The sequence below is a fragment of the Sus scrofa genome, chromosome X (genome assembly GCF_000003025.6).
Source record: "Sus scrofa isolate TJ Tabasco breed Duroc chromosome X, Sscrofa11.1, whole genome shotgun sequence".
Lineage (NCBI taxonomy): Eukaryota > Metazoa > Chordata > Mammalia > Artiodactyla > Suidae > Sus > Sus scrofa.
This window is the reverse complement of record NC_010461.5, coordinates 14,374,757-14,397,347: the sequence shown is the minus strand read 5'-3', so window position 1 is coordinate 14,397,347 and position 22,591 is coordinate 14,374,757. Positions and strand designations below refer to the sequence as shown.

Genomic DNA, 22,591 nt, shown 5'->3' with positions numbered 1-22,591 from the left:
CTTCAATTAAAATCAAAAATATTCAGGGGACATAATGCTTTAAAATATAGAGGATTTTTTGGTCTCTAGAAAACCTGTACAACTTTAATTCACTATATCCTCACAGTTTTGTGTTTTTTTTTCCTGTATTTAAAAGATGCTGTGAGGTTGTAATACCAAGATATAAATAATAAAAGAGTGTTCAGTTTTGGTACATGTAACACCACTTTGTTTCCCAATTTAGCATCCTTCCTTCTAAATCTTAGCCATATACGTGCATTAATAGTATCACATTTCCTAAGCCTACATTTAAACAAACATAAAACCATTTTAACCTAGAAAATGCACTTGGATTTATTCATATTTTGACTCCGTATTTCTCTGTGCTCTTCAAATGTCGAGGTTGTATTTTTGTTTTTGTCTCTCCCACTTTCTTATCGTAAACTGAAACCACATCCATCCACTGACAACGTGATGCTCTTCCATCAGCTCTGCCTCCTTTGCAAGGCGCTAGCCATTTAAGAGGACCTGTCTCTTGATGAAGACAATGCTGGGCTCACCAGAAGTCCACGTGTTTCTCAGGTCGAAGACCTAAGGTACAGGTCGGCGTTCCTTTACAAAATAAAATGTCTCTGATGTCTGAGAATAGAGAGGAACTTAGTGCAAGCAACACTTACTAGGCATAAGCATGAGGAGAGTTACGCTGCTCTGCCAGAAGCACGTCAACATAGAAACTTAGCTGTGGAAGTTTTTCAATGATTTACCACCAACGGGGTGCACCTGAATTACTGAACACAAAATGAATAGTTAAAGGATACTCAAACACAGAGTTAAATGGCAAAGGCTACAATGAAACTACGGGCAAATAGTAAAGCAATGTCAGTAGAGCCTACCATGTAACTTGATTTTTCAGTAGTGATTTGAGATATGACATGACAATTTTGGCTTTGCCAAGAAGACAGTTCAAAAGGAACCTGACCATCAACCATTGAACTCAGTTTGTTAAAGAAAGGTCATCTGAGCAGGTGAAAAAGTGCCAGACATAAGGTCTATATTGTGCCCCCAAATACAGCAATGGGAATGCCCTTCTAGAACAGGTGGATCTTTACCTCAGTGGGACCCAAGATCTTGAGAAAGGGATGGGTTAGATCATCTTAGAGGAAAGTGAAGACGGCACCCTAAACCCCACCTTTTGACTGGGGGTTCTCCACCTGGGAAGCTTGGGGTTCCTGATGAGGACAGCATTGGTCTTAGTCCACAGGCAGAGGGCCTCTTAAATCACCAGCATCTTGCAAAAGCCTTTTTACTCTGAATTTTTACAAATAACTTTTCTTTTTTGAGGTCTAGCTTACAGGAGAGCGCACAGTTCGGTGAATGTTTTTCTATGTCTACACCTGTATGACCTCCATCAGATCGAGATAGAGAACATTTCCAGGGCCCCAGAAAGCAAGCTCACTCTTGCCCCTGCTCAGCCAGTGCCCCAGGGTAAGCACTATTCTGACCTCTAGCGCCATAAAGTGGAATTGCTGGACCATAGGGTATATGCACGTTTAGCTTTAATAGGTACTGCCAAACCTTTTGCAAGAGTATTGAACCGATTTTCAATCTGAAGCAATCACTTTTTGTTTGCCCAGATTTTCTGCTGTTGGCATTGAAAATGCTCGACAGCACTTCTCCTGCTAGTTGCTTGACCTAACCCGTGACAAGTTTTCATTACCCCCCTGGGTTCTCAATAGTGTACAAGCCAATATGGCTGTCATTTGTCATTTGCTTGTGGTGGCAACTGCAGAACAAGCAATATGGTGACACTATGATTTCACAGTTATCGTGGGTGTTACTGTGGATTTCATGGTAACTCTCCACAAGACAAAACAAGGTCACCTCAGTAAATCTCAACAAATTGTGACCTGTGGCATTAACTTATGAGAACCCAAAGCCTGAACTATTTCTTCTGCCTCCCAGGCAATTCTCAAAGGTCCCCAAGAGCTCTTTGGAAAACAGTAGATCTTAAAACCCAGAAGGAGTGTGAAAGGAACCCAGGGGCTTTGCCAATAGAGTGTCATCATTCAGGCCCCATTTGGAATATAAACCAGCTAATGGTGTCTCTTTACATTTTTCTGAGTTCTTCTTTTTTTTTTTTTTTTCAAAGTTATAATTAGGCTTGAAATTCTACATTTCAGCTTTTATTCAATTAGTCTTGGGGAAATGCGTACTTTTAAAGATCTGGGCACAGCTGACAGAGCGTGTGTGACACAAATATTCTGTTTGGTATTCCTGTCATAGACTATTAGTGCCATTTGTTTAGAATTTGGTTTTATTTTAAACATTGCTCAGGGAAAAAAAGAGAAAGAGACAGCGAAATGCCAAGTGACAGTTTATCAGATCCATCCGAAGATTTTGCCTTTAATCTAATCCTTTTCCAGGGATTTAGAAATGAAATAAATACATAAACGCTTACCAGAAAACACCTCTGCATTTGCTTGCTGCTGACCACGCTAAGAATGCATGCCCAGTGACAGGAAGTGATGTCTGAGGAGTGCGGTATAAACAGCCAGTGAAAGGGGAGGATGGAAAGGGGAACGTAGATGAAGCAACATCGGCCAAATTTGAGTGAGGTTGGCAGGGAGCTCTCCATTTGTGGGTTTGAATTGTTCGTAAAAGCTGTATAGTATCTATCACAACAATAACAAAGCAGCCGAGCTCATAATAATGAAGGAATAGAGAACCATAGCACAAGCAGGATTTTTAAAATAATTTTTGGAAATATGAACATGGACTGGCTATTTGCTGCTCTTAAGGAATTATGATCATGGTGTTGTGGCTGTTTTTAAAAATAATCTCGATCTTATAGGGATGTGTCCTGAAATTTCTGTAGCTAAAATGATGTGCTATCTGGTTTTTGCCTCGAGGTGATACTGGGGTGTGGGGGAATGGTCAAGACTGACCATGGGAATGCGGTTATTGCTGGTTGACAGGGCCATGGGGCTTCGTAGACTCCTTGAGCTATCTTTGTGTACATTCAGGAAGAAAATAAAAAGTAATTTATGCATATGAATTAAAAGAAAACCGATTAGTACTGTGAAATTGCAGATTTGCTTTTCTCTTTATCCTTAGGTTGTAAAAAGCTTAAGTTGAAATGTTTTTATAAAATCAGCCGTTATATAAAGTACCTCTGAAATTATTCCTTCTTTGGGGGAATGTAGTAAAACCAATAAAAATTCAAAGTGCGAGTCCAAACAAAAAGGTAATTGTAGTTCAGGTAAACATCACCCGGGGGCCTAACGATTTCCCATGGTTCCAAGGTTACAGTGCAAAGCCGCCTGGGGAGTAGGGCTTCTGGGCCTCTGTGGCATGGCCATTGAATCACCAGTTCGTGGACTGGGTAGGACAGAGGTGAGACACAGCTGCCAGACGGTGCTTCCCCAACCCTGCCTCTTCTGGCAATTCACAGACCATTGCACAATGGCCTTTCTTTTCTGAACCTCTATCAGAAGCTACAGTCTGGCAAGTGCAGTGGCCCATATGGAAATTCTCACATGGAACAGTGGGGCAGTAGTGCAGTGGTTAGGGACAGTGGCTCAAAAGCCAGACTCCCTAGGTTTAAATCCAGAGCTGTGCGACTTTGGGTAAGTTATTTAACCTCTCTGTGCATCAGCTTCCTCATCTTTAAAATCGGAATGATTATGATAGTGCCCCATTCCATTGGGGTTATTATGAGGCATAACCAAGGTCAAGCTTTTAGGACAGTGCCTGTTACATAGTAAGTGCTTCACAAATAACAGGCTCTGTTATCATTATGTGTAAGTGAATCTGTCCTAAAACATTCTTGAACTGTGACCCACAGAGCAGCAGGCAAATGGTCAAACAGCTTACAGCCGAGCTCCCCATTCTTTTCACCCACAGTCACACCAGCCAGAGGGGAAGGCATGCTTACTGCAGGGAGCTCTGGAAGTAAAGTCCGAAGGTCCTCTTGCAAGTACAAATCTCTTTAAAGTCTAACGTTTTTCTCTTGAAATCCCCACAGGTTTTTGCATCCTACACCATAATATAGCAGTGTTTGTTTTATTATAGAAATAACGTGACCTACTCCATATTATTTTGCAGAATTGAGAGTCAAAAGAGATGTTTCGTGTTTAGACCGTGGCTTTCCTGGTCCTTTGCATATGCCTCTCAGTTAGAGAAGCTGAGGCCTTTACACCCACTTGGTGTAGTTAATTTCCCAGCTCCCCCTCCCAGACATCTGGTATACCTTCTGCCAGTTTCTCCCTCATACTCCCTTCCATCTTCTGAAGGGCAGTGACTAGCTTTCTAGCTGACGGCCTTTTATGGTCAGGGTATTGGGTTGTGTCTCCCCCTGTCCTGGTTTTCAGTGCCTCCTCTATGTCTATTGACTTAGTCCTTTTTGAAACTCACTGAGCTGGTTTCTCGGACGTCACTGGCTTCAGGATCTCCTTCTGCTGCTCTTGCCGCTCCTTCTCCATCTCTTTTGCAGAATCATCTTCTGTTGAGTCCCCAAGTGCCATTCTTTCCAGGATATTTGACATCAGCTCTGGGTTCTTCTCATTCTACATGTCCTCACAGGGTGACCTCCCTAATACCCAAGGCCTCAGTTTCCACCTGTAGAGAACATTCTGGTCTTTGTACGCTCAATGTATCTTTTCCCCACCTCCCAGAAGCAGAATTTCTGTTTGCTAGAGGAACACACTTGTGGGTTTCGAGAGCTGACCCTTTCCTACCCATTGCCACAGGCTTGGATTCATGACCCAGGCATGAGCAATCAGAATACTCCAACTCTGGGTTAACCGGCCTTGGCTCAGAAATAGACATGTAACCCCCTCTGTACCAATCATAGTCTTCACTGAAACTTTTCCATTGGAGCTATCAGAAAAACCAAACCAAACCAAAGCAAAAACAAATCTCTGTTGAGTTGTCGAATGAGTAGATGTGACTCGAGGACTTTGGAGTTGCCAGGGGCCATCAAGTCCACGAGAGTCCAACAGAGTCAAAGAAAGACAGAACTCCAATACTGTCATTTAAACCTCTGAACCAGCGATGATTGAAGCTGAAGAAACAACCCTGAACTTTTTTGGTGTCCTCAGCCAATGAATTCCCTTTTTTTTTTTTTTCATTTACAACTACCCTTATGCTGATGACTCCTAAATCTATATCTGTGATTTAGGCTTCTCTCCTGAGCAACATAGAAATAACCTGCAATTAACCAATCCCCACACAGATGTCTTACAAGAACATCTCAACTATAACATGTTATTTGCTAACTGTGGCAACCCTAATCACACTATAAATTTATAATTGTTAATCTTTTTAGAATTTCCACCAGCATGTAAACGCTATGAGGACAGGAACTTTGCTCATTTATTCATTATTGTGTCTCCAGTATTTAGAGGAACACACACAGTAGATAGTCAGTAAACATTTGTTGAATGAATGAACGAGTCAATAAATGAATGAAATCTAGGAATTTCCCTTGACTCCTTTCATAATCTCATTTACTATATCCAATCAGTTACTAAGGTCTATGGACTTTGACTCACGAATATCTCAATATCTGATCCCATCACTGCACCCAACTGCTTGCTTCAAGCCCAAATTGCTTCTTCTTCTTCTTTTTTTTTTTTTGTCTTTTCTAGGGCCGCTCCTGTGGCATATGGAGGTTCCCAGGCTATAGGTCTAATTAGAGCTACAGCTGCCAGCCTACACCACAGCCACAGCAACATGGGATCCGAGCCGCATCTGCACCTACACCACAGCGCATGGCAACATCGGATCCTTAACCCACTGAGCAAGGCCAGGGATCGAACCTGCAACCTCATGGTTCCTAGTCGGATTCGTTAACCACTGCGCCACAACGGAACTCCAAGCCCAAACTGCTTCTTGCCTGGACAGTGGGAAGTCTCCTAACTCCTCTTCCTGGCTCAGCCACCCTCCACACAATGACCAGGCTCTTTCTAAATTAGAAATCAGCTACTACGGGGCCGCTCCTGGCCCAAATCTTGGCTCCTGCCTCCCTTTCCAGATTCATGTCCTGGCTCTCTCTTCACGCAGCTATTGCCTAAGGAAGGGGGAATAACTTGGGCCCTCCCAAACTCCTTTGCACATTTCCTGCCTCTGCATCTTTGCACATGCTGTGGTCTTCTCCATGCTCCCCTTTTCACCCTCTCGATTATGCTGCAGAAGCTATGTCCTGTCCTTCAGAAGGCTTTCCCTTGGCTCCGGCTTCCTGTTCTGATTTAGAAGCCCCTCCCCGGATACCTTTTCGTCGACCAAAGCACTTAGGTGGCACAGACTCTTTTCGTGTCAACTGGTATCCCCTAATGTACTTTCTTCTCTTGGGCGCACAGCTGGACTGCCTTTCTCAGCCTCCTTCGCACTTCGGAGGTGGTCGTGTGACCAGTGGACCGTGCCTAGAAGTGAGGTGCACCCCTTCCCGCGAGCGGGCCTGGCGCTCGAACACCTCTCACCTGTGCTCTTCTTCTGGCTCCTCAGCGGCATGGAGAGGACTCAGCACCTACGGGAAGGAGGAGCCTCGAGGTGCAGCCACTGCACCCTTCTGCAACTTGGGTCACGGTGGGGTCAAAACTAGGGATGGGGGGGGGAGGAAAAAACCCCAAGAAACAGAACACAGTACTGACTCCTTCAGGTTTTGACTTCCCTCCTCAGTCTGCCTGCTGTTGTTTTATGTTCCAAGTCCTCGGGCCGTTGTTGTCGTGGTTGTCTTCGTCTCCTGTCTAGAGCTTTCAGGAGTCATCCGTGGGGGCAGAGAGCATATAGAGGGCCTATCCATCTTGGCCAGCACTCCCTCCATCATCTCGTTTTTGTCTCCAAATTCCTGTCTGAATACTTGGCTCACAGTGGGACCTCAACAAGTGTTTGCTAGCGGGACCTTTGAATTATCTTGATGCATAAAATCAGCTCCGGCAAACTCCAACCAGAACAGCATTTCTTGTTCTCAGCTTTACAATTTATATAAGTGTGACAGCGTTTGAAATGGTTCTCAGGAGAACTGCAGCTGTAATTAAGGATGGAAAGAAGATGCTTCAAAGAGAGGTTACGCTATGCGGTATTACTTAACTTTCCTGGTAGGAAAAGAATGAGTAATTATAATTTTACAGACAGATCTTCAGTTTAATGAGGGAAGGAAATTTGCAGATCACTCTTCTGTAAAATGACTGCGGCTTGTTTCTTGTGCGTTATATATGTCTATTAAGCAGAGGTAAGAAATCTGTACTCATATGTATGCACAAATTGAGCATATAATTTTTGTGCATTTTTGACTCTCTAAACAATAACATTTACAACTCTTTATTGTTGTTAATTGTAAACAAATCTATCCCTCAGTTCATCCATATTTGTTAAGACCTCCTGCATGCGGTGTTCAATGAGGATTAAGAGAAGCATAAGAAGGGGCTCCTGTTTAAAAGAACAGTGAGAAAGTCCTAGTGATGAGAAGTTGACATTTTACAAAGCGCTTTTACTCTTCTTTACCTAATCTTTTCCCAGTGAGAAAGAGGCCCATTTGACAGTCTCAGAAAGTTTGAAGAATCTGTCCAAGGTCACGTGATAATGACAGAATTGAATCTTCTCCCCCGGTCTTCTGATTCCTGTTGCTGTTCCCTTGTTATCCATCATATGGCAGTCTAGCTGGGGAATAAAACATCCCATCCACACACAGTTATCCTGTGGTTCCAGACAGGCTATGACACATGCCAGCAGAATGATCAAATATAGCAGGGAGCACACTTGCCTGCCTCCTCTCTCTAACTCTTAAAGAGAACAGCATTCTAGAAGGGGTACTATGGACCTGATTGGTTCACTTTGAGCATGAAAGTTGTAGTTGCAAATGTTCTTACCAGGCCTGATGAGGTTATTTTGTTCAGGATATAATACAGAGCACCAAAAAAGACTGAGACAATACCTAGGCCCGAACTGTGAGAACTAGACGTCTTTAAGTCAAATTCTCTATATAGCAAACGATAAATAGGAAACAAGCTGGATCCTTATTCATGTTGAATCCTTCCTCACCAAGGAACTATGGAAAACGTTAACCAATCATTTTTTTTTTCCTTTGGAAGTATAATGCGTCTTTAAAAATTTTATTTATTTATTTGTTTATTGAAATTGCCAGAAATAATTTATTGAAATACTTCCTTCTAATGCTTGAGTATATTTTTAATCACTAAAGTAGGTTATGCTTCAACTCTTTAATGGTTAAATTTACTAACATTAAAGGGGAGCCAACTAGCTTCAGCCAAAATTCTTTTAGATGTCAAATTAAAGATGCGCCAAAAGAAAACTAATCTAGGGCAAGAGTCAGGAAATGGAGGATTACCTAGGAAGGGGCATGAGGTATGATTCGGGGGTGATGGAAATCTTCTTCCATAGCTGGTTTTCAGTGCTGGATACTCAAATGTCTACAATTCATAGGAAGGAACCCTTAAAATCCATGTATTTTATATCACTTGCACCTCAATTTTTTGCGGGAGGGGGCCATGCCCACAGCAGTTCCTGGGCCAGGGATTGAACCCGCACCACAGCAGTGACCTGAGCTGTTGCAGTGACGACGCTGGAGCTGGATCCTTACCCTGCTGAGCCATAAGGGAACTCCAATTACACTTCAATTTTTTTTTTTCTTCTTAGGGCTGCACCCGTGGCACATGGAAGTTCCCAGGCTAGGGGTCAAATCAGAGCTGTGGTGCCGGCCTCCACCACAGCCACAGCCACACCGGATCTGAGCTGTGTCTGCAACCTACACCACAGCTACAGCAACACCAGATCCTTAACACATTGAGCGAGGCCAGGGATTGAACCTGCAATCTCATGGATACTAGTTGGGTTCGTTACTGCTGAGCCACACTGGGAATTCCCTCAATTTTTAAAATGTGGAGAAGAGTGTACAGTTTCTCCAAATTCTTTCAAGGGTATGTTAGCTAGAAGTTTAATAACTATTGTTCTAGGCATATGTGGAACAAATCTCTTGTTTTTCAAGATTCTTACTCTTTCTGTAGGTTTCTCAGAGCCATGTAGCTTGACTCTAAGACAAAGTGGGCAATAACATGTCACATTATGTACGGTTTTTGATTATTAGCTTCAGTATTTTTCTCATATCCACCTTGGATTTTTTAATGCCTAAGAACATTCTCCAACAGAATAGAAGGATGGGGAGTAAAATTAACTAGAGAAAAGGTTAATCTTCAGATAATTTGACCAATGCCTGTTGATCTTTGTAATTGCTGCCCCTCCCCCCCCCAAGCCTCTCTCTTTGAAGAACAGTGGAGTGATTAAAATAGCTTTTCATGTAACTGGATCCCCCCTCTTGGTAATCTGGTTTTAAAGAATTGCTCCTGAATTCCGTATGAATTTAGAAAGGAAGATGCACGAACTGCATGAATCAATGCATGATGATGCCCCAGGTCGCACTGAGTGGAGATGCTCAGTACTGACAATTTTTATCCTTGACCCGGCCCTGGTTATCATTTCTCTGCAACCCGCCGATTCAGCGCGGCCATAAAACCTTAATAACCTGCAGACTCTTCTTACAAAGAGGGCATGAAGCCCCAGGCTTCTTTAATCTTCTGGTGCTGTGACAAGTGACAAGGTGGCCTGTGTTTCCATGAATAATATTCCCATCTCATGGGCGCGTCTCACCTGTGCTACACGGCTTCAAGAGATTGGTCTCTGCTCTGAAAGTCCATCTGATTGTTTGTGCTTGAGATGGTTTCTGGACTTTCAAGACTGTGAGCCAAAGCCGAGATTTCTGCTGAGCTGCAGAGATCGAAAAGTAGGAGATTTTCTTCCTTTTGTTTTTTATAAGATCGTTCCTTGTTATGATTGGAGCCAAAATGGTCCTTTGACAACAAGGGACATCCATTTCTTCATTGTCCTTTATTTCCGGTGGGGCCGTGATAACAGAAGTGAAGAGATAATCGGTTCACTCAGCAGTTTGAATCCTCATCTTTCCTCGGGGCCCAGCAACAAAAACACCCCTTGTTTGAAGAGTTGGATTTCTTGTACTCAGCAGCACTACCACGCATCCTCAGAAGCAACTTCTCCATCAGTGACAGTCGTTAAGAGTCTGCAGCATCCCCAGGGTCATTTTTTGCCCCCGCCTCCCTTACCTTTTATCGCTTCTATTCCATATTTTTTTACTCGCTTGATCCACATTAGCAGCGTATACTTTTATTCCAGCACGTCGCTGCTCTAATACTGACTCATTCTTAATTCCCAAGTCATCCCAAGTGCCTAAAACCATGTAGGGCCTCTCTCTGTGTCTCTCTAGGGTTTCTGCGTGTACGTGGTGAGGTTGGCAGCACAGGGATACCAACCTTTTCAGTTCTTCTCTTGGTGTTTCTTCTGCCCCTTGCTTCACTTGGTCTTGGCTTGGATTATCCACACTGTGGCCGTGGAGTGGTGGAGACAAAATTCCTTCTTAGCTTGTCGTAGAGAGGACCTGGCTATTTCATGGAGACGTGCTGATGTCCAAGCCGTTCTCCCAGAAGATCTCCACCGCAGGATCCACCAGGCTGCTTTGCCAGTATACGCTGGCCTGGGTGGTGCCTGACCTCTGGAACAGTACCCCTTTCACCTTTGTACCCGCCACCTGCACAATCCACAGAAGCGGCAGTTTTATTGTACCTGTTTTACCCAAAAATCAATCTGATCGATTTGATCTGGAGAGAACCCATAGGCTCCGTCAGATGCTCACCCCTGGGCAGAGGAAGAGAGTCATGTCATTTTGGCACTGAGGAAGTTGCAGCCCACTGACCCCCATGTCCAGCAACTCCGAGGGTTGCTGCGCCTCTGCTGAATCTGGAGGGCACCAGTCACGGGTCCAGAGGCTTCCCTGGTGGTTCCAAACCGTGAGTAGCTCAGGAGTTTTCAGAGACACTTTGTGCCCTGAGACAGTCCCTGTGCCCTTCTGCGCTGTGTTGCGTAGCATCCCCCACCCCGCGTTCATATCTACCTGGAACCTCAGAATATGACCTTATTTGCAAATAGGGTCTTTGCAGATATAATTAGTTCAGATGAAGCCATCCATCCTGAACCAGGGAGGGCCCTGCTGCAGTGATGGGTGTCCTTTTAAAGAGACAAAGGGGCACAGGGAGAGACACAGAGCAGAAGACCGTGTCATGACAGAGGCAGAAATGAGGGTGACATGTCCGTAAGCCAGGGAACACGGGGCATTGCTGGCCACAGACAAGAAGCCATGAAGAGGCAAAGGATCCTTCCCTAGAGCCTCCAGAGAGAGTAGGATCCTGTCCCCAACGTGAGCTCAGACTTCTGGCCTCCAGAACGATTAAGGAACATGTTTCTCGTGTCTTAAGCCACCCGGGTTGTAGTACTGTGTTGTGGCAGCCGTGGGAAGTGAGTATATTTCCTTTCACTGTCCACGTTCTGTATCATTTGCAAATTCTTCTCTAAGTCCCACAGTAGAAAGGAGAATCTTAGTGTTGTGATTCATTGTCATGATTCTGAAGCCAGATTATTTGGGTCTGAATCTTGACACTGCCATTCTTGGGCTGTGTGACCTTGGAACTTGCCCCACTGTTGTGTGTCTCAGTTTTCCTGACCTGTAAATGGGGGTTAAATGAATGAATAATGTTAAGGGTTTAGAACAGTGCCTCGCGATAAGACATGTTATCATGTGTTTGTTATATTAAAAAAACAAACAAACCAACCCAAGTCTCTGGGGCCGAAATGGCCTCATGGAAGTAGGAATGGGAGAAACAGTTTGAGCAAAGGCTCATTATGGCCTTTCTCCATGGTAGTCAGCAGCAAAATGTTAACAGTTTATATTAAACTAGGGGTCAGTGAGGCTGCTTGCAGCCAGACCCTGGAGGTCACTGACCAAGCTCCCAAGAGTTGAGGGGAGGCAATACCTTGGCACATCTGAAACCCATGCCCGGCACCTGTGGGAAGCTCAGGATTGGAGCAGCGCCTCCCACACTCGAATGTGCATTAAAATGCAGCTTTTGACTCTGTCAGTTTGGAGTGGAGCCTGAGAGTCTGCATTTCCAACAAGCAGGGCATGCGGAGGCTTCTGGTCCGAGGACCACACTTTGGTCTCAAAATCCTTGCTGCTCCCAGTGTGGTCCAAGAACTGGCGGCATCAGCACACCCCGGGAGCTTGGGAGCTGGTCAGAAATGCTCCCTTTCTGCTCTTCCCCGCCTCACCCCAAACCTACTGAATCGGAATCTGCATTTTAATCAGGTCCTCAGCTGATTAATTTGCACATTAGCATTTGAGAAGTGCCGGATTAGAGGACTGGGTGTGTATTTGGGGGGGGGGGGTAGCCCAGCTTGCTAGAAGGGAGGCTCTAGCCACCTTGGTTCTCAGACCTAGCTACACAATAGATCCTTGTGGGTAGCTTTTAAAAATCCTGACACCTTGATCGGAATGCCTCGGTTAAGTCAAAACCTCTGCGAGCGGGGCCCTGGGGAATGTGTATTATTTTTTAGACTCCTCGGGTGATGTTAATACACACACTCAGCGTTCAGAACCGCTAGGCCAGGGACAAAGCCCTGAGCAGGCCTGGAAAGAGACGGAGGCCATGCCGAGTTCTTGCCAGGGGTCAAGGTCCTTTTGCCAGCAGAGCACAGCAGTTAAGGTTGTGGGCTCTGCAGCAAGGAGAGCCTGCCTGGGTTCAGGTCTTGCTTTGTGCCACTTGGCAGCTGTGTGATGGGCAAGATGTTTAACCTCTTTTGCCTCTATTTCTTTACAAGGGAGATGAAAATAGTAGTAACGACGCCCCAGGGTATTTGTGAGGATTAAATGAATGGAAATGTAAAGTGCTCATTGCGGTGCTGGGCACAGAGTCAGCGCTGTGCACGTGTTTATTTAAGTACGCTTTAATTCTTTCTAATGGGGGAGCATGGAAGGTTCCTCACTTTCCTTTTGCCCGCCCCCTCCTCAGTGCTAGGTTCTTGGGCAGCAATCACACCTCTGATGAGGCGCTCAATAAATGTTTGAGGAATGCATGACTGAATGGTTACAATGCCCCCTTGTGTATTCAGTGGGAAGAAATAACAAAACAAAGTCGGTTCTGGATGTTAGGGTAGGTAGGGCGGCCACCTGTTGCAGCTGGCCCAGGAAAGAGCGGTTTCCCTGGACATGGGTCTTACTAGCGGCAAAGCTGGTGAAGGTCTAGGAAAACCAGCAGAAGTTGGTCACCCTAAGTCCTGGTACCACCCGAATGACCATCTCCCCAAAATACAGTTTGCAGTTACCTACAAGGAGAGACTCCCGCGGTGTTTATTTGCACGCAGCATTTATGTGCACACAGCAGAGGCAGTGGCAGTTTTCTTCCTGGCTACAGTGTGTCTGCGTGTATGCACACGTACACATGTGCACGTGCCCACATGTACACACACGCGCCAGTAATAGCGATAACCGGAATGTAACAACACCGTGACACACGCTATGTGCCGTGCTGAGCGGTTCGAATGCTTAACCCGGAGCTTGAGATGGCCTGTTCAAATGCCCGTTATGCCACTTAATGGTTTTGTGATTTTCTTCGCCTCCCTTTGCCTCAGTCTCTCCATCTGCAAAATAGATAATAATAGGACTCGCCTTGCAGAGTTGTTAGGAGACTAGATATGTTCATGCACTCGAAGCATTTAGCAGAGTCCCTGCTGGCCCCTTAGTAAATCCAGTTGACGTTAGAGCTTATTGTTACTGCTGGGATCGTTATCAGCACTACCAGGCAAGCTGCACCCCTCCGCTGCTTCTCCCCCTCTCTCACCCCCCAGTCTCTTCCCTCTGCCTTGAGCCCTCGGCATCCTGCCTGCTGTTTCCTCTCCCCGCTCTCCCCCTCCTGCACTGGAGGGGCCGTCAACAATTTTACCCTGTTAGATGGACAGAGCCTCCAGTCCACCCTCAGAAACACAAGGTGGACACACCCTAATGTTACATACCACTGCAGCATTAGGAATCTGTTTTAAACTGAATTAAATGAATATAGAAAACCAATACACCTGTTTTTGTCCCTTCATTGGTAGATCAGAGCCTGGGAGATAGATAGCAGTGGCTGTGGACTTCAGCAAGCATGTGGTAAGTTCTGTCCCTACGACTTTATTTATTTATGTATTTATTTTGTCTTTTTAGGGCCACACTCGTGGCCTGTGGAGGTTCCCAGGCTGGGGTAGAATCAGAGCTGTAGCTGCTGGCCTACACCGCAGCCATAGCAACTGGGATCTGAGCCGCGTCTGTGACCTACACCACAGCTCACGGCAACACTGGATCTTTAACCCACTGAGCGAGGCCAGGGATCAAACCTGCATCCTCACAGATACGAGTCAGATTCGTTTCCGCTGAGCCATGACGGGAACTCCTCTATCCCTACAACTTTAAAGATGAGATGGAGAATAATATTCATAGATCACTCTTAAATTAAATTATTAATGTTCCAAGAATGAACAAGAGTGCTAGGTAATACAGGTTCCTGGTAGAGCAGTAAGACATTTCTCGATCTCAGCCATTCGCTGTTTCTCACCCGTAACTTGCAGGACTTGGATGATCGTATAGAAGCTAGCTATCGCATATACAGGAGATTAGAAAAATAACAAACAATCTTAATGGAGAGTAGGGATATAAAAATATCAGAACCCTTGAAGCAATGGGTGAGATATAACCAGGTGAGATTAACATGGATCAATTTAACTCTTGTGTGAGGCTCCAAATAAAACCCCACTTGAACATATATAAATTAATGTATATTATACATTATTACATTGTGTATTATGTAATTACAACATTAATTTTGAGTTATTATATTACAGTTATTATATTACTGTAATAATATACTAGATATAAATTATATAATGAATAATATAATGGCATATATTAGTACATATGTATAGCTTATGGTTTTGCATGTCCTTTGGACCCAGAAATTCTACTTCTAGGAATGTATCCTAAAGAAAAATTATGTTTGTGTGGGGGGGTGGAGGGAGTGGTAAAGACAGAGGCTGAAAGTAAAGCCAGTGCAAGAACTTATAATAATATTAAAAAATTGGAGAGTAGTATAAATGCATGTCATAGGGGAATGGCAACTAAATTATGGTAAATGTAAGCAAAAGAAAATGAGGCAGTTTCCTAAAAATTGTGCTGTACCAACGGTATATATCAAACTGGGATCCGAAAACCATATGCCTTAGAATTTTCTGGGATACTGGTTAAACAATAGGTTCCTAGGCCCTCCCCCTAATACTGAATGAGTGTCTCTGGGGGATGGTCCAGGGACATACGTTTTTATTTATGGCTGCACCCACAGCATATGGAGGTTCCTAGGCCAGGGATTGAATTCCAGCTGCAGCTGTGGTAATGCGGGATCCTTTGACCCACTGTGCCAGGAATTGAAGCCACTCCTCCACAGCGACCTGAGCTGGACTCTTAACTGCAGTTGCATTCTTAACCCACTGCCCCACAGCAGGAACTCCCAGCAAAGTACATTTTTAACAAGCACCCTCAGATAATTCTGGTACACACTTAAATTTTGAGAATTGTTGTATAAAAGAACATTTAATGGCATAGGGAAGCACTAATGATATAATAAGTGACAAAACAAGTTCCAAAACAGGATGATCACTTTTATGAAAAAATGCTTACTTGGGTAGAAGAAATTAGGAAAGGTAAAAGCCAAAATGAAAACCATGGTTAATTTAATGATATATAGCATCAATAGAAAGATGGTGTGCTTTATTCAGTACTCGTCATATAATACCTGGACTATTCCATTTGAGGAGGTAAACATCTGTTTAGATTAAAATAGTATTGGGTATAAGGACAATGGAGAGAAGGAGTCAAAGACGGATCCAAAGTTTGAAAGAATGGTGGGGCATTAATAGAGCAAAGAAGTCACAAAGAGAAGCTGGTTTGGGGAAGAAAGATGAGTTGGTTTTGAACATGGCAGGTTTGAAGTACTGGTAGCACATCCAGCAGGAAACAGTCAAAAGGAAGTTGGCATTCTGGGTCTAGAATTCATGAAATTGAGTGAGGCCAGAAATGTAGACTTAAAGACAATAAATGTTGTAGGAGTGGATTAATCAAGGAGGAAGATCAAAGAGAAATAGAAAAGAAGTGGCTGAGATCAGCTCCCTCGAGAATGCCTTTGATAAGTGGAAGGAAAAGGAGGAAAAACCAGTGAAGAAATAAAAGAGAACATGGTCAGAAAGGTAGAGGACGATCCAGTAAGATCCAGCGTTGCCAGCCATCCCCAGAGGAAAGAGTTTCAGGAAGGAGGAGATGGTCAAAGAGGAGGAAGGCAAAGAGTTGGCCACTGGACTGGACAGATGGGTCGGTGGAGCCCTTCCCCAGAGTTGTCCTGGAGAGCGGTGGCAGCTGTAGCCAGGCGGCGAGGAGTTAAGGAACAATCAAATGCTGAGGAAGGCGCAAGAGCTGGTGCAGTAATTGTTGCATTTTTAGGGCACTTAGTAGCCTCTCCCATGGTGGATAAATAACTCCAGCAATGTATCCAGTGGATGAATAACTCCATAGTTTTCATGCTTCTCTCAAGATGAGGCTGGGACAATTTCCCACAGCATTCTTGCTCCCAGAAAAACTGAATTCGAATTTGGGTTGTTCTCCTTTCAAGGAACTGTCAGTCACTCTCTTCAGGATCATTTTCGAGAGAGAATTCTTATTTCCCCTCCATGCATGTTTTCCTTTCTTTCCCCACTCGTCTTTCTTGTCCTGGTGAAGGTTTGGGGCTGGACATAGAGTAGAAGTTATGAATATTTTCCTTCCTGGATCTTGTTTCTAAATGTCTGGGTCCCTCCAGGGAATTGTAATGGTGTCCTAAAGTATGAGGCAAGAGAGAGAATATTTTTGAGGAAAGCGAGAAGGATTTCCTTAAGACTGAAAAGAAATTCCCTTGGCTTGAAACAGGAGAGATGTGTGATAGCTGGCGAGCTGTGCACAGGTCCCCATGGTCTTTATCCTGCCAGTACCAGGAGAGGAGGCCAATTTTAGACAATAGAGATGCGGGAGGGAGAACCAAGGCCCAGGCTCCCAGCCAGCCAGGGATTCCCCAGCCCCCAGCGCAGCCAAGTACCAGCAGTCTGGGGAGCTACAGTGGCTTTGTGGGCTGGGTCTGTGACATTTTGATGATGCCTCTATACCTTCCTGAGATCCAGAAGGTCACCCTGATGTCTTAGCCCTTCCTGAAACCCAGAACCTTGTCATCCTGGAAGAGTCGCAGAGAGCGCTCAAGAATGTCTGGGATTGAGTTTCCTGCTTGGCAGGATGGGGATGGTCTCTTTATAGGAAATAAAGACGTGCGGTGTTTCCTGCTTACCTGAGCTTGCGCATGGAGATTTGTGTCCGCTACACTGGAAGAAATCATGCTGTCTCCTTTCTCAGGGTAAACTGAGTTTCTTAGCTCTAAGAAATGAGGTGGATTAGGCAGGCTTATTGCCGCCGAGCTACAGTCAGCTTAGCCTAGTGCACATGAGGGAAGCAGCATTACTGAGGAGGCTACAGGTGTGTATTTCCTTCTGACAGTTCCGGGATTTCACATATGGTGTATGGGCTCCTGTACCTTTAATTAGAGGGGCAAGAGGGTGAGGAAACTAGCAAGTTTGCTCTTTCAGGCTGGTCCATCCAGTAAAGGTGGGTTGGCATACTAGTCTCAGAAGGCTAATTTATCACTCTGGAGAGCAATTTCTCATTAACAAAGTGTCAGTACTGCTGGGGATCGGCTAGACCACCTTTGGAAAAGGTTAAATTACCTTTTGATCCACGTGTGGAAGAACAAAGCTTCGGTCCCGTCATGGCATAGCAGCCTTGCTAATTTGACATCTTAGAAAAGCCAAGGCATTTCTAACTATACCAGTGTGATAGGCCCAGGATTACTTCCAGAGAGGCAGAAGACAGGAGAGGAGGGTTCCTGTGGCTGTTATCCAAACTGGCATAATTGATATAGGTGCAGTGCGTTATAGCTAATGGGCTGTGTTTAATTATGGAGGCAGTGACACAAGGGCTTGAGGATGATAAGGCACTAGCCAGATGATGTTCCACTTCTCCCAGCATCCGCTTGCTGCGTAGGGTCAGTGCCGTAGCAAGGTGGTCTAAATGGCCTGTTTCTCCGGGGATCTGGGCTCGGTTCCTCAGAGGCACCAGGGCTGCATTCATAAGCCCTGTGCAGATTCACACTGAAGAGGTCTCCTGGGAGCACAGTCAGTCACACAGGCCCCAGATGAAAGTGCTTCGAAATCCACTGCTCTAGGAATTCATTCCCCCTTTAAACCAGGGTCATTTGCATGGATGCATTGATAGGTATCAAAACCTCATTAGCCACAGTGGCAAGATGGGCCTTTTCATCTTTTCTCATTACTCAGAGCAACCAAACCACAAAGAGTTCTTTATCCACTAGCCTGAAAAATAATGACAGCGACTGTTGTCAAACTATACATTTATAATCACACCCTATCCATTATCAGCTTTTAGCAGTAGAACCTTCAGGTTTTAGCTGGACACATGGCCGCCCAGCCAGAGTACATCTCTCAGCCTCTGTGGCAGCGGTGTCAGACCATGTGACTCAGTTTGAACCAATGAGAAAGGAGCAGAAGTGACTATGTAACGTCTGGGTCATGCTCTTAGAGGAAAGCGCTCATCCTCCACTTACTCTTTTCTCTTTCTTGTGGGTAGGAATGAGTTTATGTTGGGTAGTAGTTCAGTTTCAATCTAAAAGATAAGAAAGATACCCATCGGGATGATGGAACAGTAACAGAGAAGCAACTTGGGTCCCTAGATGACCTTGGGAAACCAAGTCTTCCTACCTCCATCAGCTGCCTACAAGCTTGGACTTTTGTAGAGAACTGGATCCTCTGCCTTGTTTAAGCTGCTGCTGTTTGGGTCTCTCTCAGAATAAATGCAGCGATTTCCATGGGCAAAGCAACTCGCAGTTTGCAGAGCACTTTCTTTTACATGTTTTATCTCTTAGCATCACAAGACAAGAAGGTGGCTTAGACGGGTGGGGGAGTGGTCAGAGTATCCTTGATGAGGAGGGAAACGCGGGCTCAGAGAGGTTGTACCTTTTGTCCTCAGTTACATACTTATGCAGATATGGAGTCACATCTCGAACCCGGGTATTCTGACTCCTACTGCAGTGCTCCTTTGACCATAATGTTGCCTCTTGGTCCTTGGGAGCCTCGAGACACAGCCCTGTATGTGCATGAGGGAAATGTCTCTTCATCGAAACTCTGGCTGTTCTCCTGGCTTCAGCATCCCCGGCTATAGCTCTTCTCCTCTCCTTTCCACCTCCTGCAGATCATCCCCCGAACAACAAAAACGCGAAGCTCCGTAAGCCAGGGTTTTAAAAAAATGGGTGATAGACTTGTTTAATATCACCACTGCCAAGGTTCTGGGGGGAAGGGACGTTGCAGCGGGAGGAGTATTTTATCAACGACATTGTTTAGAATTGTCAGCACACAGGGTAATAAAAAGCAGAACAACTTTTAGTCAGTTTTATTATTGTTTTTAAATTCTCTACAGACGATGAACCCCTTATTACTTGTACCCCCTTTCTGCCTGCACCTTGTGTGGACTGCTTCGATCATCCCCTCATCAGTGTGCCACAAAATAATAGTAATGAAGGAAAGCAAAAGTATAAAATGCAAAATCCACTTGACTCTCTCTTTGCTCTCTTTGATATGTATACCTGTCCAGAAAACGGCTGGGGTATTCGTACCGATTGTCGCCTGTTACATTTAGAAGAGCTCCTGCAAAGAAAAGGAAATCTTGTCTGTTTCCTTGGGTTTTTCTTACCCTCTTATCTCCATAGTTACAAGAGTTGGTTCTGTGCATTTTTTTTTTTTTTGAAGCTGGCATCTTGCCCAACTCAAATTGATTATAATGGTTGGGAGGGACAGTTGAGATCTGCAGCTTGATTCCCCAGTACGTTGGCTGTTTCGAAAGATAGCATTGACAGCCGAGACAGCCTGCAGATGGGAAGGCGAGTCTGGAGATTCCCTTGTTTATTACGGAGCCACTGAATGACTCACTAGGTTGGGCTCTTCCTTGGAGGAACACAGAGAGATAAGTACCGAAGTGCTTGGGAGAAATCGGCCGAAATGTTCGTTCCTCAAAGGCTTTACCGTAGAGTTGCCAGATTAAGTATAGGACACCAGTTAAATGTGCATTACAGATAAACGGCCACTAACCTTTTTAGTGTATGTCCCCAAATATGCTGTGGAATATACATAAGCTGAAAATACAGGTGCTCAGTTATATTTACGTTTCAGATAAACAAGGAATAATTTTTTAGTATGTCTCAACTATTAAATAGAATATACTTATACTAAGAGATATAGGACACTCAGTTAAATCTGCATTTCAGACAAATGAGTAGTTCCCATGAAATACTTGGAACATGCTTATTCTTAAACATTATTTCTCATTTATATGAAATGCAAATTTTAACAGGGCATCCTATATTTTTATTTGCTAAATCTGGCAGCCCTACTTATACAAATCTAGCAAGAATTTATTCCAGTTCAGGAATAGCCAACATTTTTTTTTGCCTTAAAAATTATTATTTATTGGTAAGATGAGGATACTAGGCTGGTTTTATTTCTACAGGGGAGAAGGTCAAGGGGAAAGACACTGGACTGAAAGATAGGAGACTGGGTTCTAGTGTATTGTTCTGACAGCAAATAGCTGTATGAAGTTGGACCAGGCAGTTCACTTGTCTGAGACTTAGTGTCCTAAAAGGAGAGGATTGAATAGTCCTTCGAAGGATAAAAGGAGTCCTTGGTCCTATATTATTCCTCATGTTACAAATATTAGGATGGAATTCATTTTCCCCAGAGATGGTATACATTGGCACTGCCCAGTAGAAATAAAATGCAAGTCACATGCGTCATTTTTTTCTAGTGGTCACATTATAAACATAAAAAGAAACAGGTGAAATTAATTTTAGTATTTTATTTAACCATTTATATTAAAATATAATTATTTTAACATGTAATCAAGATTAAAATTATTAATGAGATCATTTACATTCTTTTTTCATACTTTTTTTGTACTAAGCTTTCAAAATCTGGTGTGAATCCTTGTAGCACATCTTAGCTTAGATCAGCCACATTTAAAGTACTAACAGCCACATATGGCTACTGTATAGCACAAGTATAGACTAAATAAAAAACTAGATAGATAAATAGATAAATTTTAGCAAGTTACACAAATTCAGAAATGAGCCATCTGTAATGGGTTGTCAAAAGAACTTAAGTTATTGGGGAACGTATTCATAGAGTTTTTAGAATAAATATATAGTTGATTCCTGTTTTTCATGGATCCCATATTTGTGATTTCTCACCTACTCACTAAAATTTATGCATGACTCCCAAATGGATACTCGTGACACTTCTGTGGCCCTTTGTAAGCAAGGCATGTACACAAGGTAAAAAGTTTGAGTTGTCCAATGCACGCGTTCCCAGCTAAGGTGGAAGAAGACTCTGCCTTCTCGTATCTACTCTCATACTGCGAGCAAGTATCCTTTTTGTGGTCTGTTTTGTGCCATAATTTTCCCATTTTTGTGCCTTTTTCAAGTGATTTTGTGTTTCAAATGCCCCCTAAGCATAGTGCTGAAGTGCTGTCTAGTGCTCCTAAGAACCAGAAAGCTGTGAGACGCCTGATGGAGAAAATGTAGGAGTTAGATAAGCTTTGTTTACAAAAAGGGAAGGCTATTTGCCATGAATATTCAATATTAATGAATCAACTATGTATCAAATGAAGTGTCAGCAGTTCCCGTGTGGCTTAGCAAGTTAAGATCTGGCATTGTCCCTGCAATGGCTCAGGTCGCTGCTGTGGCGTGAGTTCGATCCCTAGCGGAGTCTTTAAACAGAAACACACATAAAACAAGGTTATGTATTGATCCAAAACTGTTGTGACCAATTACAATTAACAAAATAATATCAATACATCGTTGTTAACTGAAGACCGTAGTTGATTCACATTTCCTGTGCTTTTACATAATGCCCTTTTTCTCTGGATATCAGAATTCATGTAATGTATCTTTGGGCTCCTCTTGGCTATGATGGTTTCTCAGACTTTCCTTGTTTTCGATGACCTTGAGGAGGCTGATCAGGTATTTTGTTGGATGCCCTCCCCCACCCCTTGGATTTGGTTGATTTTTTTTTTCTTATGATTTGACTAGAGTTACGGGTTAGGGAAGGAAGATCACAGTGACAAAGTGCCATTTTCATCACGTCCTCTCAACAGCACATACTCTCAGCATGATTTATTGTCACTCTTGATACTGGCCTTGATCACCCGGCTAGAGTCGTTTTCCAGGTGTGTCCACCACGGTGTTGGAGCTTCCCCCCTTTCCATCCTGTCCTCTCCAGAAGGAAGTTACTCTACATACCATACATGTGAGGAGTGGGAAGTGAGGCTCTACCTCCTTTAGGGAGAATCTAAATAATTTCTTTGGAATTCTTCTGCATAGGATACTTGTCGCTTCTCCTCCATTTACTAAAATAATTCGGTCATTTACATCATGAGGGTTTTGTGGATATTTATTTGTGCACTTTGGGTTATAATCTAGTACCACGTTATATATTTTGTTGCTCATATTGTTCCAGCTTTGGCCATTGGGAG

The 22,591-nt window shown here is 43.9% G+C and overlaps 1 protein-coding gene and 1 pseudogene across 7 annotated transcripts in view; one reads left to right on the top strand and one right to left on the bottom strand.

Annotated features, from left to right (window-relative positions):
* The window catches only part of RAI2 (retinoic acid induced 2), a 386,296-nt gene that overhangs the window by 235,724 nt on the left and 127,981 nt on the right, over nucleotides 1-22,591 (top strand). For all 7 annotated transcript variants that reach the window (XR_002340845.1, XM_021080591.1, XM_021080586.1 and 4 more), the window contains one exon: nucleotides 13,993-14,044. Coding sequence is in view for 4 of the 7 variants with exons in the window: in XM_021080586.1 (XP_020936245.1) it covers nucleotides 13,993-14,044 (52 nt within the window). In the remaining 3 variants the exon portion in view is untranslated. The remainder of the gene's footprint in view (nucleotides 1-13,992; nucleotides 14,045-22,591) is intronic.
* LOC110257834 lies at nucleotides 8,802-10,755 on the bottom strand (annotated as a pseudogene).